The 23,017-nt window shown below is 46.2% G+C and overlaps 1 protein-coding gene across 3 annotated transcripts in view; it reads right to left on the bottom strand.

Annotated features, from left to right (window-relative positions):
* The window catches only part of TOP3A (topoisomerase (DNA) III alpha), a 41,970-nt gene that overhangs the window by 14,906 nt on the left and 4,047 nt on the right, over positions 1-23,017 (bottom strand). For 2 of the 3 annotated variants that reach the window (XM_011961635.1, XM_011961636.1), the window contains exons 2-13: positions 21,115-21,174; positions 20,603-20,676; positions 18,709-18,784; positions 16,957-17,065; positions 14,410-14,553; positions 14,094-14,264; positions 13,674-13,774; positions 11,020-11,094; positions 7,946-8,028; positions 6,605-6,812; positions 4,843-5,028; positions 4,558-4,687 (exon numbers count right to left, since the gene is read on the bottom strand). In XM_011961635.1, coding sequence (XP_011817025.1) covers positions 4,558-4,687; positions 4,843-5,028; positions 6,605-6,812; positions 7,946-8,028; positions 11,020-11,094; positions 13,674-13,774; positions 14,094-14,264; positions 14,410-14,553; positions 16,957-17,065; positions 18,709-18,784; positions 20,603-20,676; positions 21,115-21,174 — 1,417 coding nt within the window. The remainder of the gene's footprint in view (positions 1-4,557; positions 4,688-4,842; positions 5,029-6,604; positions 6,813-7,945; positions 8,029-11,019; positions 11,095-13,673; positions 13,775-14,093; positions 14,265-14,409; positions 14,554-16,956; positions 17,066-18,708; positions 18,785-20,602; positions 20,677-21,114; positions 21,175-23,017) is intronic. The other variant, XM_011961637.1, reaches the window with a different exon arrangement.

The raw sequence follows: 23,017 nt of genomic DNA, 5'->3' as shown, positions 1-23,017 counted from the left end.
AAAAAAAAGGGCCAGGTGCGGGTGCGGTGGCTCATGCCTATAATCTCAGCACTTTGGGAGGCCGAGGTGGACAGATCACAAGGTCAGGAGATCAAGACCATCCTGGCTAACATGGTGAAACCCCATCTCTAACTAAAAACACACACATACAAAAATTAGCCGGGCGTGGTGGCAGGTGCATGTAGTCCCAGCTACTCCAGAGGCTGAGGCAGGAGAATGGTGTGAACCCAGGAGATGGAGCTTGCAGTAAGCTGAGATTGTGCCACAGTACTCCAGCCTGGGCGAGAGTGAGACTCCGCCTCTAAAAAAACCAAAAACACAAAAAAACAAAACAAAACAATGAAATAGCAGTTCACACCAACCGACAAAATCAAAAACAGAGATAATAGTAAGTAAGGATGTGGATAAACTGGAATCCTAGTGCCTTACTGGTGTAAACGAAAAATGGTACAGCCACTTCAGAAAAGTTTAGTGGTTCCTAAAAATGTTAAATGTAGAGTTACCATGTAAACCAGCAATCCCACTCCTAAGTCTACCCAAGAGAAATGAAAACACGTGTCCACACAAAACCTTGCACAAAACTGTTCAGAGCAGGATTATTTATAATAGCCAAAGAATAGAAACAACTCAAGTGTCCATCAACTGCAACCTCCGCCTTCCGGGTTCAAGTGATTATTTTGCCTCAGCCTCTCGAGTAGCTGGGATTACAGGCACCCGCCACCAAGCCCAGCTAACTTTTTCATTTTTAGTAGAGACAGTGTTTCACCATGTTGGTGAAGCTGGTCTCGAACTCCTGACTTCCAGTGATCTGCCCACGTTGGTCTCCCAAAGTGCTGGATTACAGGTGTTGAGCCACTGTGCCTGGCTCTTTATAGGAAATAACTAAAGTAGGCAAATCTGGCCAGGTGCAGGGGCTCACTCCTATAATCCCAACACTTTGGGAGGTCGAGGTAGGAGGACAGCTTGAGGCTGCAAGTTCTAAGACCAGACTAGGCAACATAGCAAGACCCTGTCCCTACATAAAACAAAAAAGTTTGGTTGGGCATGATGGCTCAGGCCTGTAATCCCAGCACTTTGGGAGGCCGAGGCGGGTGGATCAATTGAGGTCAGGAGTTCAAGACCAGCTTGGCTAACAGTGAAACCCCATCTCTACTGAAAATACAAAAATTAGCCAGTGATGTGCACCTGTAGTCCCAGCTACTCAGGAGGCTGAGGCAGGAGAATTTCTTGAACCTGGGAGGCGGAGGTTGCAGTGAGCTGAAATCGTGCCACTACACTCCAGCCTGGGTGATAGAGCGAGACTCTGTCTCAAACAACAAACAAAAAAACCCAACAAAAAAATTAGCTGGGCATGGCAACATATGCCTGTAGTCCCAGCTACTTGGGAAGCTGAGGTGGAAGGATCCCTTGAAACCCAGAGTTCATGGCTGTGACTTAGCCTGGGTGATAGAGTAAGAACCTGTCTCTCTAAAACAAATTTTTTAGGGGCTGGGCATGGTAGCTTACACCTGTAATCCTAGCACTCTGGGAGGCCTAGGCGGGTGGATCATGAGGTCAGGAGTTCGAGACCAGCCAACCTGGGCAACATGGTAGAACCCTGTCTCTACTAAAAATAACAAAAATCAGCCAGGTGTGGTGGTGCGTGCCTGTAATCCTAGCTACTGGGGAGGCTGAGGCAGGAGAATCGCTTGAACCCGGGTGGCAGAGGTTGCAGTGAGCTGAGACTGCACCACTGCACTCCGGCTGGAGCAATAAGAGCAAAACTCCATCACAAACAAACAAACAAAAAAACCCAAAAAACTGACTATGGTGATAGCTGCACAACTTTGTAAATATGCTAAAAAATGTAAATTATACATTTGAAAGAGATGCACTGTATGGTATATAAATAAGACTGTTAATAATCTTTTTTTTTTGTGACGGAGTCTCTCTCTGTCACCAAGGCTGAAGTGCAGTGGCACAAACTCGGCTCACTGCAACCTCCGCCTCCCAGCTTCAAGCAATTCTCCTGTCTCAGCCTCCTGGGTAGCTAGGATTATAGGCGTCAGTTATCACACCCATCAGTTTTTTGTATTTTCAGTAGAGATGGGGTTTCACCACGTTGTCCAGGCTGCTCTTGAACTCCTGACCTCAAGTCTTGAACTCCTGACCCCTTGCCTTGGCCTCCCAAAGTGCTGGGATTATAGGTGTGAGACACAATGCCCAGTCTGTTAATAATCTTTTAAAAATATTATTTTGGTTTTTTTTGTTAAGCGTACCTCTATGTGGTTCCTTTACTTAGAAATCCTAGAAGACTCCCTGCTGACCACGTACTACCATCTAAGCCCTTCAACTGGGCAAGCCAAGGCCCTGTAGTCAGGCTTGGATCATCTTTCCAGACACCTTCTATGGCCACCACCCCCAATCCAGCCACAGCAGGCTTTTGCTTTCCTGCTCCTGTGCCTTCCTCAGGCCTGCCCTGCACTGGGCTGCCCTTCGTTGATCCAGCAGTCTTACTATGAAGTTTTGGTCCAGCTCAAACGCCAGCCTACCCATGACATTTGCTTCCCTGCCTACTCCCTGCAGAACCCATTACATTGTATTCAATGTGTTGGTTTGGTTCTTCTGTTAGACTGAGAACTTAAAAAATGAGGTCTTATTCCTCTTTGTGTCTCTGGTGCTTTAGTCCAAGCTCTATTGCGGGCCTCATGCTTTTTTTTTTTTTTTTTTCTTCTTGAGACAGGGTCTCGCTCTGTTGCTCAGACTGGAGTGCAATGGCTCAATCTCAGTGTACCTCACTCTCTGCCTCCCGGGCTCAAGTAATCCTCCCACCTCAGCCTCCCTCCCTATAGGCATGCACCTAATTTTTTGTAGAGATGGTTTTTTTTAAATTTTTGATACGGAGTCTCACTCTGTCATCCAGGCTGGAGTGCAGTGGCCGGATCTCAGCTCACTGCAATCTCTGCCTCCCGGGTTCACGCCATTCTCTTGCCTCAGCCTCCCGAGTAGCTGGGACTACAGGCACCCACCACCTCGCCCGGCTAGTTTTTTGTATTTTTTAGTAGAGATGGGGTTTCACCATGTTAGCCAGGATGGTCTTGATCTCCTGACCTCATGATCCGCCTGTCTTGGCCTCCCAAAGTGCTGGGATTACAGGCTTGAGCCATCGCGCCCAGCCGAGATGGTTTATTTTTTTGAGATGGAGTCTCACTCTGTCACCCAGGCTGGAGTGCAGTGGTGCGATCTTGGCTCACTGCATCCTCCACCTCCCGAGTTCATGCGATTCTCCTGTCTCAGCCTCCCAAGTAGCTGGGATTACAGGTGTCTACCACCATGCCTGGCTAATTTTTGTATTTTTAGTAGAGACAGAGTTTCACTATGTCAGTCAGGCTGGTGGTCTTAAACTCCCTTCCTCAGGTGATCCAACCACTTCAGCCTCCCAAAGTGTTGGGATTACAGGTGTAAGCCACCACGCCCAGCAAGATGGGGTTTTACCGTGTTGCCCAAGCTGGTCTTGAACTCCTGGGCTCAAGTGATTCACCCATCCTGGCCTCCCAAAATGCTGGGATTACAGGTGTGAGCCACCGCATCCAGCCCTCATACATTTTTATCAAATAAATCATGATGGGTGAACCTCTACTAATTTTACCTAAACCTGCAGGGTTTCTGGATGTCCTAGTGATGGTCAAGGACTGCATGTTGGAGCACTGCTTCCTAAGTCATAGGCCTAAGAAACTCCCTTTGTGGGTGAGGCAGCTGCTTATGTAACACATGCCCAGGGAGCTCTGCTTCCCCTCCACTGTGCTGCTGATATTCCTGGACTAGGCTTGCCAGAGAAAGCCCTTGAGAGCCTTGACAAAAACAAATGGAGGGGACAGCAGATTAGTTACAAGGACCTATCTGCAAAGCTTGAGCCATGGGACTTATTGGGAAAAACACAATTCTGGCCCAGTGTTTTATTAAAACCTAGTTTCTGATTCCTAAGCAATTATGGGAAATGCTTTAGGCTTTTATAATTCTTAGCACAAAAGGCTAAGAATCCAGTCACCCATAGCTAACAGCAGGGTCCTGGCACATACATGAGGCCAGCGTGAGCAGCCTGACTGAGCAGTGTGGGTGCAGGACTGCAGAGACAGCTGCCACCCTCACCCAATACTCCACATGGGAAGGAGGAGCCAGATCGGACACTTCAAAATAAAAACAGATTTTATGATGACTGTCCTAAGTTTTAATTGTTGGTTCCTTACATGCTGTTCTTATTCAAAAGAACAAATCCTCATGTGGCCAACGGGTGCTCCCAGTTGGGCCCTCAAAGCCATGGGAAAAGTCTCTTACTTCGTGGACAGCACAGTGCATGGTTTAAGAGCACTGACTGTGGAGGTATTCAGACCAGGTTTTAATAACACACACTTTGTGAACTTACATAAGTTCTTAACCTCTCTGAGCCTTATTTCAACTATAAAATGGGGATAAAGATACAGCAGCTGCATTAGACAATGGTTTGAAGACTAGAGGAAACCTGTGCCTGGTACATGGTAAGTGCTCAAGAGATGCGAGTTAACCAGAGGAGCCACTGACCAATGCCGTGCTTCTCCATGAGGGCAATGAGGTCGGCCTCGGTGAGCAGCTTGGGCGGGCTGGTCTCCCCATCCACCATCTCCACGGTGCTGGGCTGAAAGCGGGAGCCTCGCTCATAGACAGGGAGGATCTATAGGGAGCGGCAGGTGCAACAGTCAGATGATTCCATTATCACACTCAGGCAAAAAATAACCTCATTTCAAGGAACACGGTCCTGCTCCACTAGAGAACTCAGGGCTCGCAACACAACTGTCCTCCCTCTCCCTGGGGACCACTCTTGATCACCTTGTCACTCCAGTGATCATATGGATACACGTCCAGATAGTTTCGGGCCAGAATCACGAGGCCGTGGGCCACAAAGCGTTCCTGAGCAATGTCGATCTCCACTGTGGTCTCCTGCCCCTGAGCATCCTGGGAGCAGCAAGCCAGGAAATGGCGAACAATAAACTCATACAGTCGCTGTTCGTCTCCCTAGGAAGAAAAGAGGAGTTTGAAACTCCCCCTAGAATATCACCTCTCAAGGACAGGAGCATCGCTGGTGGCCTTAGCCAAATGTCCAGCACAGAAGAGGCCACACTGCTCCTCAGGCCCTGCACTAACATGGAGTGCCAGGCAAACAAGTCCTGGGGAGAGGATAGGTTTAGGTTGACACATTTCACAACTCAAATCTGGCAAAGATAAGCAAGGGAGTAATCTTCCCTTCCAGAGTGGTTCTTTGATATAAACCCAATCTAAGCAGAAAACAAGATGAAAGCCTAAGAAGTTGGCAACAGACTCCTCAAATACAAGAGACAGAGTAACACTGCACCTGGTGGCCTTAGCCCAACTTCATGCACACGTTTAAGCAGTAATTTGTCAGGGTAATTTTCAATTAGGTAATCAATGATTTAATGAGTCTCACTCTATCAAAATGAGACATTCATACACATATCCAATAATTCCCCTTCTAAGGATCTCTTCAAAGGAAGTAACTGGAGAACCACAAAAATATTTATGTCTACAAATGTTAACTATAGTATCAAAAACACAAAAAACAGATTTGGCAAAATAAATTATGGCACATCTTTGCAACTGTTAAATATCATGCTTAATAGGCAATTTTTCCTCCCTTATAATCTTTTGTAATTCTTAAGTTGTCTAAAATGAACATGTAATTTTTTTTTTTTTTTCAGAGTCTCACTCTGTCATCAGGTTGGAGTGCAGCGGTGCAATCTCAGTTTACTGCAACCTCCGCATCCCGGGTTCAAGTGATTCTTCTGCCTCAGCATCCTGAGAGCTGGGACTACAGGCACACGCCACCACGCCCAACTAATTTTTGTATTTTTAGTAGAGACGGGATTTCACCATGTTAGCCAAGATGGTCTCAATTTCCCAACCTTGTGATCCACCCACCGTGTCCTCCTAAAGTGTTGGGATTACAGGCGTAAGCCACTGCTCCTGGCCATATTTTTAAAATCAGAAAGAATATGTTATTAAAAGAAGGAGGAGAAGAACAAAAGACTAAGATTTCCCCAGCTTTGTGAGAAGCCTACAGATGTAAACAAGCCTAATGGCTCCTGTGCCTGCAGAGTCTTCCCGTGGCTGAAGAAATGACTGAGACAGACAAGCAGAGCTGAGTGGGAAACTGCAATGACGCGGGGTGGCACGACTGGGGTGGCAGCAAAGTTTCAGGAGGCAACCAAAACTGAGCCAGTCTTGGGAGGATGGATAGAATTCTCTAGTTCCAGGGACTGGGAAGGCCACAAGGCTCACAGTGGGGGTAGGTGTCTGCACAGCGGTGTGGGGAAGAGAGGTACCTAGGTTGCCTATGAAGGACTAGCAGGGGAGCAGCAGGAGCTGACAGAGAGTGGGGATGTGGAGCTAGATTAAGACGGGGGCCCATCACGGGGAAGGGTGAAGCAGTCTTTCATCAAAGCAAACGAAATGAGAGAGATCTCAAAATCACTTGTTTTTACAATCACAGCCCACAGAGTAAATTCAAATCTTACTACCCACCCCCAGCACTTCCCTGTGGGTTCCAGCAGGGAGCACATTCAGAGAAACCAACCTGTAAGCTGTTGGTGTATTTGGTGGGGTGAATGGGAGGGTGAGCTTGGTCAGACTTGTTCCCATTGCGTGGGGTGGGACCACCCCGCTCTAGAATGCTCTGGGCAAAGGCCCCCCAGCGTGGATCGGGGGTCTGTTGTTCCACTAACACCGTCAGGTTTAAGTCTCTGGGAAAACTGTTTGTTTCTGTTCGGGGATAGCTGATGTACCTAAAACCAAGGCAAACAAACAGAGAAAGAAATTACTAGGCTCTCTGATTGGTCATTAAATAACTGAAAGCACCCACTAACACCTACAAACACTCATCTGATGTAGCCAACTCAAGTGAAGGCAACCTAGGTTACCTGATTCAGAAAAGTTCTGAGATGAGATGCACCTACTCATGGGGTGAAAAGCAGCTGGTTCTCCTGCTAGGACACTCAAAGAAGCCAAAGGAGAAACAAAAGGGGCAGCACAGCACAGGAAAAAGGCCAGCAGCCTCATAGCCTGGGGCTTGTCACTGGCCACTCTGAGTGGGTCAGTTTGACAGACCAATCCTGATGCAGCACATGAGCCTCACTGACCCTGACAAGTTCCACCAACGTGTGCTTCGAGACTGTTCTATACAAAGAACAATGTTGTCCAATAAAACTGTAACGTGGACTCTATTTGTTTTTCATTTTTTCTTTTTTATTTTTGAGATAGTCTTGTTGTGGTGCCCAGGCTGAAGTGTAGCAGCGTGATCTTGGCTCACTGCAGCCTCCGTCTCCCAAGCTACAGTAATCTTCCTGCCTCAGCTTCCTGAACAGATGGGACTACAAGTGTGTGGCACAATGCCTGGCTAATTTTTCTTTTCTGTAGAGACAGGGTTTTGCTATGTTGCCCAGGTTGGTCTTGAACTCCTAAGCTCAAGTGATCCTCCTGCCTAGGCCTCCTGAAGTGCTTGGATTTCAGGTGTGACCCAGCATACCCAGTCTCTATTTGTAATTTTTGTTTTCTCCCAGAGATGGAGTCTTGCTCTGTCACCCAGGCTGGAGTGCAGTGGTGCAATCTCAGCTCAATGCAACCTCCGCTTCCTGGGTTCAAACGATTCTCCTGCCTCCGCCTCCCCAGTAGCCGGGACTACAGGCACGCAACACCACACCACGCCCAGTTAATTTTTGTATTTTTAGTAGAGACGGGGTTTCACCATGTTGGCCAGGATGGTCTTGATCTCTTGACTTCATGATCTGCCTGCCTCGGCCTCCCAAAGTGCTGGGATTACAGGCGTGAGCCACCGCGCCTGGCCCATAAACTCTATTTCTAAAATATTTCATCCTGATAAAGACGGTTCAAATTCTACTCCCAAATCCAGAATATTTACCCTTGAGTGTAGAGCTTCTCAGCAATCCTCATGGTTTCTTTAGCATTTATTCTCAACTTTCGAGAAGCCAGCTTCTCAAGCTCCTGTGAAGTGGGTCAACAGGGATGTTAGGTGTATTGCATGAGTCAGGCAGCACAACTCAAATACACAACTCATCTTCAGTCAAATCTGGCCCCTGTCACTCCAGGTGCTTCTGTCAAACAGTGGAAAAGACTGCCCAACAACAACTTCTGGGCCTGCCAGGCAGAGTCAGATCCTAGCCTAGTGGTTCTCAGACTTTAATGTGTGCAGGACTCAACTGGGAAGCCAGCAGATTTGGGACCCCCCTGACCACTGAGGAAGCTGCTATGTTGTGCAGGCTGATTTTGAACTCCTGGCCTCAAGCAATCCTCCCTCTCTGACCCCCCAAAATGCAAGGATCACAAGCGTGAGCTACCATACCCAGCCGAAAACTCCATTTTTTTTTTGAGACGGAGTCTCACCCTGTAGCCTAGGCTGGAGTGCAGTGGCATGATCTCGGCCCACTGCAACCTCCACCTCCTGGGTTCAAGTGATTCTCCTGCTTCAGCCTCCCAAGTAGCTGGGATAACAGCACCACCATGCTTGGCAAATTTTTGTATTTTTAGTAGAGACGGGGTTTTACCATGTTGGCCTGGCTGGTCTTGAACACCTGACCTCAGGTGATCTGCTCACCTCGGCCTCCCAAAGTGCTGGGATTACAGACGTGAGCCACCACGTCTGGCCAGAAATCTACATTTTTAAAATTTTTTTTATTTTCGAGACCAAGTCTCGCTCTTGTTGCCCAGACTGCAGTGCAGTGGCACGATTTCGACTCCCTGCAACCTCTGCCTCCCAAGTTCATGTGATTCACCTGCCTCAGCCTCCTGAGTAGCTGGGACTACAGGCGCTCACCACGGCTGGCTAATTTTTGTGTTTTCAGTAGAGACAGGGTTTTGCCATGTTGTGATTACAGGTGTGAGCCACCGCCTCTGGCCCATATACATATATATTTTTTTTCAGATGGAGTCTCACTCTGTCATGCAGGCTGGAGTGCAGTGGTGCAATCTCGGCTCACTGTAAGCTCTGCCTCTTGGGTTCACGCCAATTCTCCTGCCTCAGCCTCCCGAGTAGCTGAGAATACAGGCACCTGCCACCCTACCTGGCTGATTTGTTGTATTTTTAGTAGAGATGGGGTTTCACCATGTTAGCCAGGATGGTCTTGATCTCCTGACCTCGTGATCTGCCCACCTCAGCCTCCCAAAGTGCTGGGATTACAGGCCTGAGCCACTGTGCCCAGCCTGAAATCTACATTTTTTAACAAAGCCGTCTAATACACTGTTCAAACACAGACAGTCTTGAGAACCACACTTTGGGAACACCACCCAAGCCTTGGTAAATTCTCCTGGAGGGTGAAAACCCCAGGAGGCCTCCTGGGGGATAACAGATGTTCTTTTCCCTAGGTGACAAGTTAACAATGCTGATGACTGTATGTCACACTAAAGCATACTTAACCAGTGAGGACTAAAAAACATAAGCCTACTATATAAAATCAATGCAGCTGGGCGCGGTGGCTCGTGCCTCTAATCCCAGCACTTTGGGAGGCCGAGGCAGGCAGATCACGAGTTCAAGAGATTGAGACTATACTGGCCAACATAGTGAAATCCGTCTCTACTGAAAATACAAAAATTAGCTGGGTGTGGTGGCATGCATCTGTAGTCCCAGCTACTCAGGAGGCTGAGGCAGGAGAATTGCTTGAGCCCAGGAGATGGATGCTGCAGCGAGCCGAGATCATGCCACTGCACTCCCCTGGCGACCAGAGCAAGACTCCCTCTCAAAAAACAAACAAACAAACAAACAAGCAAACAAAATGCATAACTGCCCCCATGCAATCCCTCCACACATACACACATTTATTGTGGCTTGCCCAAGACAAAGAATGCACTGCCCACCAGTCCCTGTATGCTTCGTAGCCTGCATGCTTGTTAGCCTGAGTGTTCTGTACGTCCAACCTTCAGAGTGAATTCTAATAGTAATTCTATCCCAAATTTTCCTGCTAAGTGGTGACTGAGAAGGCATACTCCTAATGTGATTTACTCAGACTTGTGTTCCGTCAGGGTGGCTCTTCCTGGGGTCAAATAATTTGAGAAGCCCTGTTCTAAAGTACGTTCATATAGCAGATTATTTAAAGTAATATTTACACAGATTATGCAGCAACATGAAAAAAATGCTTGGGTGGAAAACACAAGTTACTCTAGTTATAATCCTGTAAAAACATGCATATTAAAAAACAGGAAGAGAGACTAATAATTATGTAAGGATGGTGAAGTCATAGGCTGTCTTCCTCTTTTTGTTTCCCAAATCTCACACGATGCAGTTATATTGCAATTGTTAAAAACAACAACAACAAAAAAGCCAGGCGCGGTGGCTCACGCCTGTTATCCCAGCACTTTGGGAAGCTGAGGTGGGCAGATCACCTCATGGTGGTGCATGCCTATAATCCCAGCTGCTCGGGAGGCTGAGGCAGGAGAATCGCTTGAACCCGGGAGGCGGAAGTTGTAGTGAGCGAAGACCGCACCATTGCACTCCAGCCTGGGCAACATCTCAAAAAAAAAGTCTCAAAAAAAAAAAAACCCAAAAAAACCATTAAGAGGGCCAGGCAGTGGTTGGGTGTGGTGGTTTATGCCTGTAATTCCAGTACTTTGGGAGGCTGGGGCTGGAGAATCACTTGAGGCCAGGAGTTTGAGACCAGCCTGGTCAACATAGTGAGATTCCGTCTCTACAAAAAAATTATAAAAATAATTAACTGGTCATCATGGCACAGGGCAATAGTCTGAGCTACTTGGGAGGCTGAGGTGGGAGATCTCTTGAGCCCAGAAGTCTGAGTCTACAAAAACAAAATAAGTAAAAAAAAAACAAACAGTAAGGCTAAGCAGGACCGTGTCTTTCTCAAGCATTTTCTTGTGTGGCCTGCTGATGGGTGATATTTTCTTCCACCAAGCCACAGTCTAGGCAGTAGAACCACAGCCTCAAAACAGTATTTCCCCAGTGCCTGAAACAGCCTGTCCGGAACATACCACAGTGTCCAAAGCTTGAGGCCGCCACTTGCTCTTGGGCTTAGATCTGACCTCTACCACAGTTGCCATGGGATCCTAGAAAGCCAGGAAAGAAAAGACCATGTTAACCTGTTAGTGCATCATCTCCATCCTTCCTGTGGATAGCCCATGCCAGTCCTTCCAGATCACACTGACCACCACAAGCTAAGCCTGCAGTGACAGCCTAGGAGAGTGCCCACTTAATGTTGCTTGTAGCTGACAGCAAGATAGACACCATCACTACTTTCCCACTCAAACCAAGATTACGAAGGGCAATTTCACAAGCCTTAAGGTGCTTCCTCCAGAGACTATGAAATCCAACAGCCTATGCATTGCCTGAGTACAGTTTTCTATGTACACATGCACAGTGCTCCTTCTGTTGTTGTTTTGTTTAAAATACAGAGACGGAGTCTTGCTATGTTACCCAGTCTGGCCCAGAAGTCCTGGGCTCAAGCAATACTCCCATAAGCCACCATGCTTATCCCAGTGCTCCTTTAAAAAAAAGAAAAATTCAGGATGATACAGAGTCAGAAACAGGAGAAATTGCCGGGCGCGGTGGCTCACGCCTGCAATCCCACCACTTTGGGAGGCCGAGGCAGGCAGATCACGAGGTCAAGAGAGCTAGATCATCCTGGCCAACACAGTGAAAACCCATCACTACAAAAAATACAAAAATTAGCTAGGTGTGGTGGCGTATGCCTGTACTCCCAGCTACTGGGGAGGCTGAGGCAGGAGAATCGCCTGAACCCAGGAGGTAGAGGTTGCAGTGAGCCGAGATCGTGCCATTGCACTCCAGCCTGGCGATAGAGCCAGACTCTGTCTCAGGGAAAAGAAAAAAAGAAATAGGAGAAATTATACAATACAAGCTGGAGACCTTTAATCTTAAAACCAACTTCATAGTTTGCATCGCCCACCACGTAGTCCCATACCACATCCGAGTGAAGGAGAAACAGGGCGGGTCTTTTTATTACTTACTTTTATATTTTATTATTATTTAAGTTGATCTTTTTTTTTGAGACAGAGTCTTACTCTGTCGCCCAGGCTGGAGTGCAGTGGCCGGATCTCAGCTCACTGCAAGCTCCGCCTCCCGGGTTTACGCCATTCTCCTGCCTCAGCCTCCCGAGTAGCTGGGACTACAGGCGCCTGCCACCTCGCCCGGCTAATTTTTTGTATTTTTTTTAGTAGAGACGGGGTTTCACCGGGTTAGCCAGGATGGTCTCGATCTCCTGACCTCGTGATCCGCCCGTCTCGGCCTCCCAAAGTGCTGGGATTACAGGCTTGAGCCACCGTGCCCGGCCTTTTTTTTTTTTTGAGGCAGTATCTCATTCTGTCACCCAGGCTGAAGTGCAGCGGCATAATCATGGCTCACTGCAGCCTCAACTTGCTGAGCTCAAGCGATTCTCCCACCTCAGCCTCCCAAGTAGATGGAACTATATGCAGGTGCCACCATGCCCAGCTAATTTTTTTCTTTTTTGTAAAGATGGGGTTTCACTATAAAACCCGGGCTGGTGGTCTTTTTATTTAACAAATAATTGTGCAGTGTTACAGAGACTCCCAGTGGTCCAGGGTCAAAGGTGGAGTGAGAGAGAGATGGAGACGGCAGCACGGTCTGCAGAAGGGGCAGGGACACACTGGGATTCGGTTGTGCTCTGCCATGTACAGCTCTCACGTGTCTGTGGGTAAGTCTCTTCACTTTCTTTAGCTTCTTCATCTGGAAAATGGGGATGCTATCACTGCCTTCACAGGAATTACTAGGATTAAACAAAACAACGCGTAACAAAGTGTGCCTGGTCCATAGTGGGTGCTGCACAGTTATCACATCCCTTGCCTAATTAGTAACAAATCTGCCAGTGGGCTGCAGCCAGAAGCACACCATGAATCAAGCCTAGAGAGCTCGGAATTTTACTTAAGCATGACTCTGTGCAGCCCTTGGGTTAAACCAGGCTGTTATGTGCTAATAGGAAGTGACATCAGAAAGTAAACCATCAGCCCAAGGGCCAGGAAACGTTAGGGCGGGTCCTAACTCTGCCACCGACTGGCCCATGGCCCAGGCCAGTCTTGCTCCCTTCTATGGCACATGCATGTCCCACCCACCCTCCAGCCCTCTCCCTAATCTCTCCAGCCTCTGCTAAGTGTCACCCCTCCCCTCCCTGACCCTCCAGCCTTTCTCTATCCCTTTACCTTGCCTTATTTTCTTCCTAGCTTTTATCAGTATATAAAATTAACCCACTAATTTGTGACTTTCACTTCTCTAGATTTCCTCACGCGACCAATAAAGAGGGGGCTGAGCCAAATGCTGTCCATTCTCTCCTAGTTCTATAAGTCAATGACCTGGACTGGTCTAGCTAATCCTTGATAATTTCTGGTGACAGTATATGCCACAAGAGGGGATTTCAACTATACATTTCCCAAAATTTCTGATTTCATCTAAAAAGAATACAGATACTTCCCTTTTCCTTTTAGTGCTGTTTTCAGGGGGTTCTAGTCTTACTGGTCCCCAAAGTGATCCCGAGATGCAAACTTAAAGCTAAAGTCCAATGGAAGAATGAGACAGATCACCTCGGCCAACAGTGGGAGTGGTTTGGGAGGTGTGCAGAATGTTTCCTAGATCATTAAGGGTTCGAAGGACTTCTTACCTCCATACACAACTGATAGAGAACTAGGCAAGCCGTGTGGTTAAAGAGTCGATGCCTTTTCCAGTTGAATTCTACGATACCATCTTTGTGGTCATGAGTTACTATATTAAGGAGAGACAAATAGAAAGGCTGTGTCTCAGAGAAGCCACATGATACGACAGATAGAAAAAGGTTTATCTGTGTCTCAGAGAAGCCACATGATACGACAGATAGAAAAAGGTGGTGAAAGTCAAAGGAATATCAAATAAGGAAGAATTTCCGGATAACAAAGGGAACTTTAAGAGGATTGTAATGGGCCAGGGAGGACGACAGCAAGACTAAAATAAATTACATCTTTATTAGTGCTATTAACGCTCACAGTCCCCTTCCTTAGCCTTGGGCCCATAGGTCCCAGGCCATAACCCCCACTCCAGGCCCTACCTTTAATTCTGTGGAAGATTTCTGGTACAAAAGCCTGAATGGCTTTGAACCGCTCTACCACAAAGCCCAATGTGGGGAACTGGCAGCTGCCGTAACTGATGAGCTGCTCTGCCAGCACCTCAGGAAAAATCTTCTGAAGCCGCAGGGTCTGGAACCTAGTAAAGGCAGCTCCTGGAGAGTGAAGGAGAGTGAACGAAGGTGAAAATGGTGGCTAATGAGAGTCCAGGGCTGGCAGTGTATATCTACACAGAGCCCATTTTTGGTCCCATAACACAACATTAATGTGGCCACGGGAGGGGTCTGCCTAGCTCCTCACCAATCCTCAGGTCCAGCTCCTGCCTCACATCCACAGCATCGCTCACCCTCTGATCAGGCTCAGTCAGGTTTTCACAAGCTGTCCTGACGGCATGGGGTGTGATCTCAGAGAATCGGGCTCGCAACACCTGCAGATTGGGCTTTACTGCAGAACACAAGGCGTTACCAAGGTCAAAGTCAAACCACACTGCCCTCCATCATAAAGGACTCACTTTTCTTAAAGCCCCTTGAAACAAAGGCAAACCAGTTCAAGAAGCTGTGAGGCGACCAATTTACCTATTAAGTTAAATCAATGGTGCACAGTGTCTAAAGAGGAAACACCACCATAACCTTTAAACTGAGTGTACTCTCAAAAATAGTGACGGAGTTAATTTTAGCTAGTAACTGTGGGGAAAAGAAAGAGAGACAGATTGTTACTGTGTCTATGTAGAAAAAGGAAGACATAAAGAAACTCCATTTTGATCTGTACTAAGAAAAACTGTTCTGCTTTGAGATGCTGTTAATCTGTGACTCTTGTCCCAACCCTGTGCTCACAAAAACATGTGCTGTATTGGCTCAAGGTTTAAGGGATTTAGGGCTGTGCAGGATGTGCTTTGTCAAAAATGTGTTTGTAGGCAGTACACTTTGTGAAAGTCATCACCATCCTCCATTCTCTATTAACCAGAGACACAATGCACTGCAGAAGGCTGCAGGGACTCCTGCCCAAGAAAGCCTGGGTATTGTCCAGGTTTCCCCCCACTGAGACAGCCTGAGATATGGCCTTGTGGGAAGGGAAAGACCTTACAGCCCCCTAGCCTGACACTCGTAAAGGGTCGGTGCTGAGGAGGATTAGTGAAAGAGTAAGGTCTCTATGTGGTTGAGGTAAAAGGAAGGCATCTGTCTCCTGCACGTCTCTGGGAATGGAATGACTTGGTGTAAAACCGACCATATATTATATTCTGAGATAGGAGAAAACCGCCGTATGGCTGGAGGCGAGACATCATGGTGACAATACTGCTCTGTTACTCTTTACTGCACTGAGATGTTTATATAAAGTTAAACATAAATCTAGCTTATGTACACATCCAGGCACAGCACCCTTCCTTAAACTTATTTATGACACAGAGTCTTTTGTTCACGTTTTCCTGCTGACCCTCTCCCCACCATCACCCCACAATCATACTGCATTCCCCTCGCCGAGATAGTAAAGATAGTGATCAATACTGAGGGAACTCAGAGACCAGCGCCAGTGTAGGTCCTCACTTGCTGAGCACCAGTCCCCTGGGCCCACTTTTCTTCCTATATACTTTGTCTCTGTGTGTGTTATTTCTTTTCTTAGTCTCTCATCTCCACCTCGCGAGAAATGCCCACAGGTGTGGAGGGGCAGGCCCCCTTCAGTAACTAAAATACTAAAATGCTCTTGGTAAGCATTGTTTTTTTTTTGGAGACAGTGTCACTCTGTCACCCAGGCTGGAGTGCAGTGGCGCAATCTCGGCTCACTGCAACCTCTGCCTCCTGGGTTCAAGCAATTCTCCTGCCTCGGCCTCCTGAGTAGCTGGGACTACAGGCACATGCCACCACACCTGGCTAATTTTTGTAATTTTAGTAGAGACAGGGTTTCACCATGTTGACCAGGCTGGTCTCGAACACCTGACCTCAGGAGATCCACCTGCCTCAGTCTTCCAAAGTGCTGGGATTACAGGCATGAGCCACCACGCCTGGCTGCCTTTTGAGACTTTCATCTTACTTGCTCTCTCAGGCCTTTTAGGAAAAGAAAAATACTACAATTAAAGGGTTCTGTGGGGGAATTTCATGCCTCTTCAGGAAAGAATATAGGACATATACACACTGTCCTTGAAAGTTAATGCACTTAAATTTCCAGGAGTCATTACAGCTTTGAACACAAAACCACTAAAGGAAAATAGCAACCCCACCCTCTGAGCTAGAGAATGGCCAGCCCGTTAACGCATCACTTCCTCTAAGTTACCCAAAACCATTAACACGGCTAGAGCCTTCAAATCCACTTGTATTTATTAATAGTCGAGCACTGTATAATAGGAGAGATTAAAAAAGAAAACAGAACATTTTATAATTATTCTTTGTACTTTACTTGTGGTATATTCACTCTTTTACACATATTCAATATGTAATTTTATTTTTCTATTTTTGCTTCCATTAATCAAATACTAAAATAATTCAATATATAACAACAACAACAACAACAAAAAGAATATAAAGTCCCTGTTCTCAAGGAGCTGGGTATCTGCTTGTATGCTTGTACCTAACAAGAAATGGGTCCTGGTCTAAATGGTTTACACCACTCATTAACTCATCTAATCTCTGTGGCAGTCCCAGGAAACATGTTGGATTGGCTTGATGTTACAGACAAGGAAGTCGAGGCTCCCAATGGCTCAGTGATTTGCTCCAGGACACATGGCTGGTGGGACTCACAGACCGACAGGGAAAGTATCTGCGGAGGAACTCATCCATGGCTCATTTGCACATACAAACGAGAACACTCTATTTATGGAATCCCAAAGTAGAGAAAGTCAGTAGCAGCAGCACTTACCGGCCTTACACACGTGGATAATCTCAAACCCAATATTTTCGCCTTCTCTATCACAGTCAGTCCAGATCACCAGAACCTGGCACTGGCGAGTCTCTCGTTCCAGAGTTTTCTGAAGTTCACAGTGGAATAAGAGTGGTGAGAACAGAATTGCGCAACAGTGACTTGACACCTCTATGCTAAGGGGATCTGACTTAAGGTTAATAATGTTCTTGGAGTGTGACAACTTGGCGAAGGAAAGAGAACAGAGAAAACCGCTCTCACTGGTGCTAATGATCATACAACTCCTTAGAACCACAAATGATTTTCTAGAATAGAGGGTTTAATATAACTTCCCCAATATGACGAAACCTAAAATTCAGCTCTAACACACACACACACTTCGAGCGGTTCTGATCATGACCTAGTTAAAAAAAACGAACCCCAGCTGGGCACGGTGGCTCACGCCTGTAATCCCAGCACTTTGGGAGGCTGAGGTGGGTGGATCATGAGGTCAGGAGACTGAGAGCATCCTGGTTAACACGGTGAAACCCCGTCTCTACTAAACATACAAAAAATTAGCTGGGCATGGTGGCAGGCGCCTGTAGTCCCAGCTACTCAGGAGGTTGAGGCAGGAGAATGGCCTGAACCCGGGAGGCGGAGCTTGCAGTGAGCCAAGATTACGCCACTGCAGTCCAGCCTGGGCGACACAGCAAGACTCCGTCTCAAAACAAAACAAAACAAAACGAATCCCAATTGAATTTTCATCCAAAGGTTTATTAGTTCTCAATAAATTAACTGGCCGGGCTCGGTGGCTCACGCCTGTAATCCCAGCACTTTAGGAGGCTGAGGCAGGTGGATCACCCGAGGTCAGGAGTTCGAGACCATTCTGGCCAACACTGTGAAACCCCATCTCTACTAAAAATACAAAAATTAGCTGGGTATGGTGGCAGGCGCCTGTAATCTCAGCCACTCCAGAGGCTGGGGCAAAAGAATCACTTGAATTTGGAGGCGGAGGTTGCAGTGAGCTGAGATTGCGCCATCACACTCCAGCCTGGGGGACAAGAGTGAGAATTCACCTCAAAATAAATAAATAAATAAATAAATAAATAAAAATTAAAAATAAATTAACTATGCATGCCCTGACTGCTTGACAACTGGCAATTTACTGTCAAACAGGCATTCACACTTTGTAGCCTCTTCCATTTAACAAGGGGTGAGATGGGGGCTAGCACTAATAATTTACAATACTTAGGATTATTTTTTGAGATAGGGTCCCGCTTTCTCACCAGGCTGGAGTGTGGTGGTGTGATTACAGCTCATTGCAGCCTCGACCTCCTGCTCCCTGGGCTCAAGTAATCCTCCTTCCTTAGCCTTACTATTAGCTGGGTCTATAGGCTTACATCACCATGCCTGGTTAATTTTTTTTTTTTTTTCCTTGGAGAGATAGGGTCTCACTATGTTGCCCAGGCTGGTCTCAAATTCCTGGGGTTCATGTGATCCTGCCTTGGCCCCACAAATTGCTGGGATTACAGGCATATAATGTCCAGCTCTTATTCCTAGGATTTAAACAACTACTATTCATAAAAAAATGTTTACTTCAGTTTCTTGGCCACTTAGCCACATTCATACAATGGGTGGGAACCAGCTTTTTAAATCATGGTAGTGAGTTTGGTGGAAAACCTTATCTCCAAATGCCAATGCATTAAAAATAAAGAAATCACTCTGTTTGACTCTTTGGTTGTTCAGTGCCATATGTCTTCCAAAAGACCCTACCTTGATGTCTACAAAATTCTCTGGGCAATACTTTTCAATTTCTGCTTCAAAGAGGACAAGAGGGTTGCAGCTCTGCCTAGAAAAGACATGAAAACAGAGTCCCAGCTTAGTACATGACAGAGAGCCCTCCAATCTAATGACAGCAAACTGTTCCAATGGGTTCATGGTGTATCCCCAAAAGAAAAGGTCCCGGTGAACTGAAAGCAAGGCTATGACCCTCTGTATGACACACTGTCCGCTTCTCCATGAGTGTGAACAGGACGGATAAGATGGCATTCTGGAGCCCTTTTACAGGTAAATGCAATCCAATGGCTGCATGAAAAAGGTCTGGCAATTTTGAGGGAACACCAAAAGTGACTGTTTAAAGATTTAATACAAATTCACAATGGATCAGATAATCCTAGGTCATCTTAGTATTATAAATTACTGCTGGGAGCGGTGGCTCACACCTGTAATCCCAGCATGCTGGGAGGCTGAGGCAGGTAGATCACAAGGTCAGGAGATCAAGATCAGCCTGGCTAATAGGGTGAAACCCCATCTCTTTTTTTTTTTTTTTGAGACGGAGTCTCGCTCTGTCGCCCGGACTGGAGTGCAGTGTCCGGATCTCAGCTCACTGCAAGCTCCGCCTCCCGGGTTTACACCATTCTCCTGCCTCAGCCTCCCGAGTAGCTGGGACTACAGGCGCCCGCCACCACGTCCGGCTAGTTTTTTGTATTTTTTTTTTTTTTTGAGGTGGAGTCTCGCTCTGTCACCCAGGCTGGAGTGCAGTGGCCGGATCTCGGCTCACTGCAAACTCCGCCTCCCGGGTTCATGCCATTCTCCTGCCTCAGCCTCCCGAGGCCCGCCACCACGTCCGGCTAGTTTTTTGTATTTTTTAGTAGAGACGGGGTTTCACTGTGTTAGCCAGGATGGTTTCGATCTCCTGACCTCGTGATCCGCCCTCAGCCTCCCAAAGTGCTGGGATTACAGGCTTGAGCCACCGGCGGTGAAACCCCGTCTCTAACAAAAATACAAAAAATTAGCTGGCGTGGTGGCGGGCGCCTGTATTCCCAGCTACTCGAGAGGCTGAGGCAGGAGAATTGCTTGAACCCGGGAGGCGGAGGTTGCAACGAGTCGAGATTGCACCACTGCATTCCAGCCTGGGTGACAGAACAAGACTCCATCTCAAAAAATAACTAAAATAAATAAATAAATAAATTACTGAGACACAGTGGCTCACGCCTGTAATCCTAGCACTTTGGGAGGCAAAAGAAGGCAAACCCCGCCTTGTTTGAGATCAGCCTGGGCAACATGGTGAAACTCCATCTCCACTAAAATAGAACAAATTAGCAGGGTGTGGTGGCGTACGGCTGTAGTGCCAGTTACTTGGGAAACTGAGGCATGAGACTTGTTTGAACCCAGGAGGGGGAGGTTGCAGTGAGATGAGATTGCGCCACTGCACTCCAGCCTGGGCAACAGGGTGAGAACCTGACTCAAAAAAAACAGAAAAAAAGAAAAAAAAGGCCGGGCATGGTAGTTTACATCTGTAATCCCAGCACTTTGGGAGGCTGAGGTGGGCAGACCACCTGAGGTCAGGAGTTTGAGACCAGCCTAGTCAACATGGTGAAACTCTGTCTCTACTAAAAATATAAAAATTAGCCAGGTGTGGTGGTGCGTGCCTGTAGTCCCAGCTACTCAGGAGGGTAAGGCAGGAGAATCACTCGAACCTGGGAGGCAGAGGTTGCTGTGAGCCAAGATCATGCCACTGTGCCCCAGCTTGGAAGACAGAGTCTCACTCTAAGACTTTGTCTCAAAAAAAAAAAATTACCCAATAAGATCAACATGCCTCAAAAGTTCTCTGAAATTTCACAACTTACTATAATCTGAAAGTTCTTCCCTTGAGAATTGTACTGACCATTTTCGAAACTGCATCCGGAAATCATGAGCCAGTAAATGTCCAGAAACCGAAGTCATTACCATGGTAACATTCTGAATGATGACAAAATTCAAAATTCAGTTAGTCTTTTTGCAGTTATTATTTTGCCAAGTCATTCAAATGAGAGGGAGGAGCTTCTATTAAAGACATTTAAAAAAACCCTGATTGAGAAGAAATAAACATAAGCTCTTTAAAGCCAAAAGCCATAGGAATACAATCACCATTCCAATTCTAGTACCATGACGCCTCTTGCATCAGTTCAATTTTCCTCAAACTATTGTATATTAGCTTTTTTTTTCTTTTTTGTAATGAAGAGCTGAGACGGGACCATATTTTATTAAAGAGACTTCCTCATAAATTATAAAGTGATCACCTGTAACCAGGAACCTTTAGGTTGTTAACAGCTGTTATTCTTAAGACAGTGACATATTCTACATATGACTAGGCTGACTACTTTCTCTTGCTTATGATGGAAATATTTTAGCACCTACCTGGCCATACAGGTGATAATCAAATTCATAGATCTTGTTGAATTTTGAAAGTCCTTCTCTCTATAAAACAAAAATAAGTAAAAAATAGAAATTATGTTTAAAACAATAGATTCCTCTGTATAATTCTTCCTGATCCTGAATTTGGCAATGATTCCTTGGTTATGACACCAAAAATATAACAAACATTGCTCCAAAGAAGATAAGAAATGGCCAACAAGCATAGGAAAAGATGCTCAACGTTATTAATCATTAGGAAAACACAAATCAAAACCATGATGAGATACCACTCCACACCCATTAGGATGACAATTAAATATAATTAAAAAACAAACAAGTAAAATAACAAGTGTTGTTGAGGATGGGGAGAAATTGGACATTGTCAGTGGAAATGTAAAATTCTTCGGCCACTCTGGAAAATTTTGGTGCTTCCTCAAAAAGTTAGACATAGAGTTACCACATGTCACAGCAATTCCACTCCTAGAAATTTACCCAAAAGAATTAAAAATACATTCAAATACACTTTGGGAGGCTGAGGCAGGTGGATCACTTGAGGTCAGGAGTTCGAGACCAGCCTGGCCAACATGGTGAAACCCTGTCTCTACTAAAAATACGACGATTGGCCGGGTATGGTGGTGCGTGCCTGTAATCCCAGTTACTTGGGAGGCTGAGGCAGAACAATCACTTGAGCCCAGGAGGTGGACGTTCCAGTGAGTGGAGATGGGGCCACTGCACTCTAGCCTGGGTGACAGAGCGAAACTCTGTCTCAAAAACAAAACACAAACAAAAAAACACATTAAAAAAAAAACTGTACATGAATATCTATAGAAGTTCTATTCACAATAGTCAAAAGATGAAAACAACCCAAATGTCCATCAACTGATGGATGGTAAAACGAAATATAATCTATCCATATGATAGAATACTATTCAGCCATAAAAAGGAATGAAGAGGCCAGGCACAATGGCTCACGCCTATAATTCCAGCACTTTGGGAGGCCAAGGTGGTTGGATTACAAAGTCAGGAGTTCGAGATCAGCCTGGCCAACGTAGTGAAACCCTGTCTCTACTAAAAATACAAAAAATTAGCCACGCGTGGTGGTGGGTGCCTGTAATCCCAGCTACCGGGGAGGCTGAGGCAGGAGAATCACTTGAACCTAGGAGGTGGAGGTTACAATGAGCTGAGATCGCACCACTGCACTCCAGCCTGGGCGACAGTGAGAGAGACTCCATCTCAAAAACCACAAAAAAGGGAATGAAGAACTAATATTAATACATGGTACAACATGGATGGACTTCAAGAAGATTATGTTAAGTGAAAGAAACCTGACACAAAAGAGCATGTAAGATATGGGTCCACTTATAGGAAATGCCCAGAACAGGCAAATCCATGGGAAGAGAAAGCAGATTTGTGGTTGTGAAGGGCTGAGAAGAGGGTAAGGGGAGTGACTGCTTAATGGATATGAGGTTTCCTCTTAGGGTGATAAAAAACCTTCTGAAACTAGACAATGATGATGGTGGCACATTTAGTGTACAAAATTCCACTGAACTGTATACTTCAAAATGATTAAAATGGTCAATTTTCTGTGTATTTTGCCACTCAACCTACATGGCTCTCTAAGACCCTTATGATGTGCACTCAACTGCTGCTCTTGCTTAACTCACTGGTGTCTCCTCGCACCACACGACACCCCTAACTTCTCACTGTTTCTGAATATGCCAAGCTATTTCAAGCCACTAGGTTGTTCTTTACAGTTTCTACTGCCTGGTAAAACTTTCACGCTGAGCTCAAACATGCCTTTCAACAAATATTAACTTTTTCTTCTTCCTTTTTTTTTTTTTTTTGAGAAGGAGTCTCATTCTGTGGCCCAGGCTGGAGTGCAGTGGCGCGATCTCGGCTCACTGCA

This window comes from Colobus angolensis, unplaced genomic scaffold (assembly GCF_000951035.1).
Source record: "Colobus angolensis palliatus isolate OR3802 unplaced genomic scaffold, Cang.pa_1.0 Scaffold560, whole genome shotgun sequence".
Classification (NCBI taxonomy): Eukaryota; Metazoa; Chordata; class Mammalia; order Primates; family Cercopithecidae; genus Colobus; species Colobus angolensis.
The sequence above is the reverse complement of the archived record's forward strand: the minus strand, read 5'-3'. Positions and strand labels throughout refer to the sequence as shown.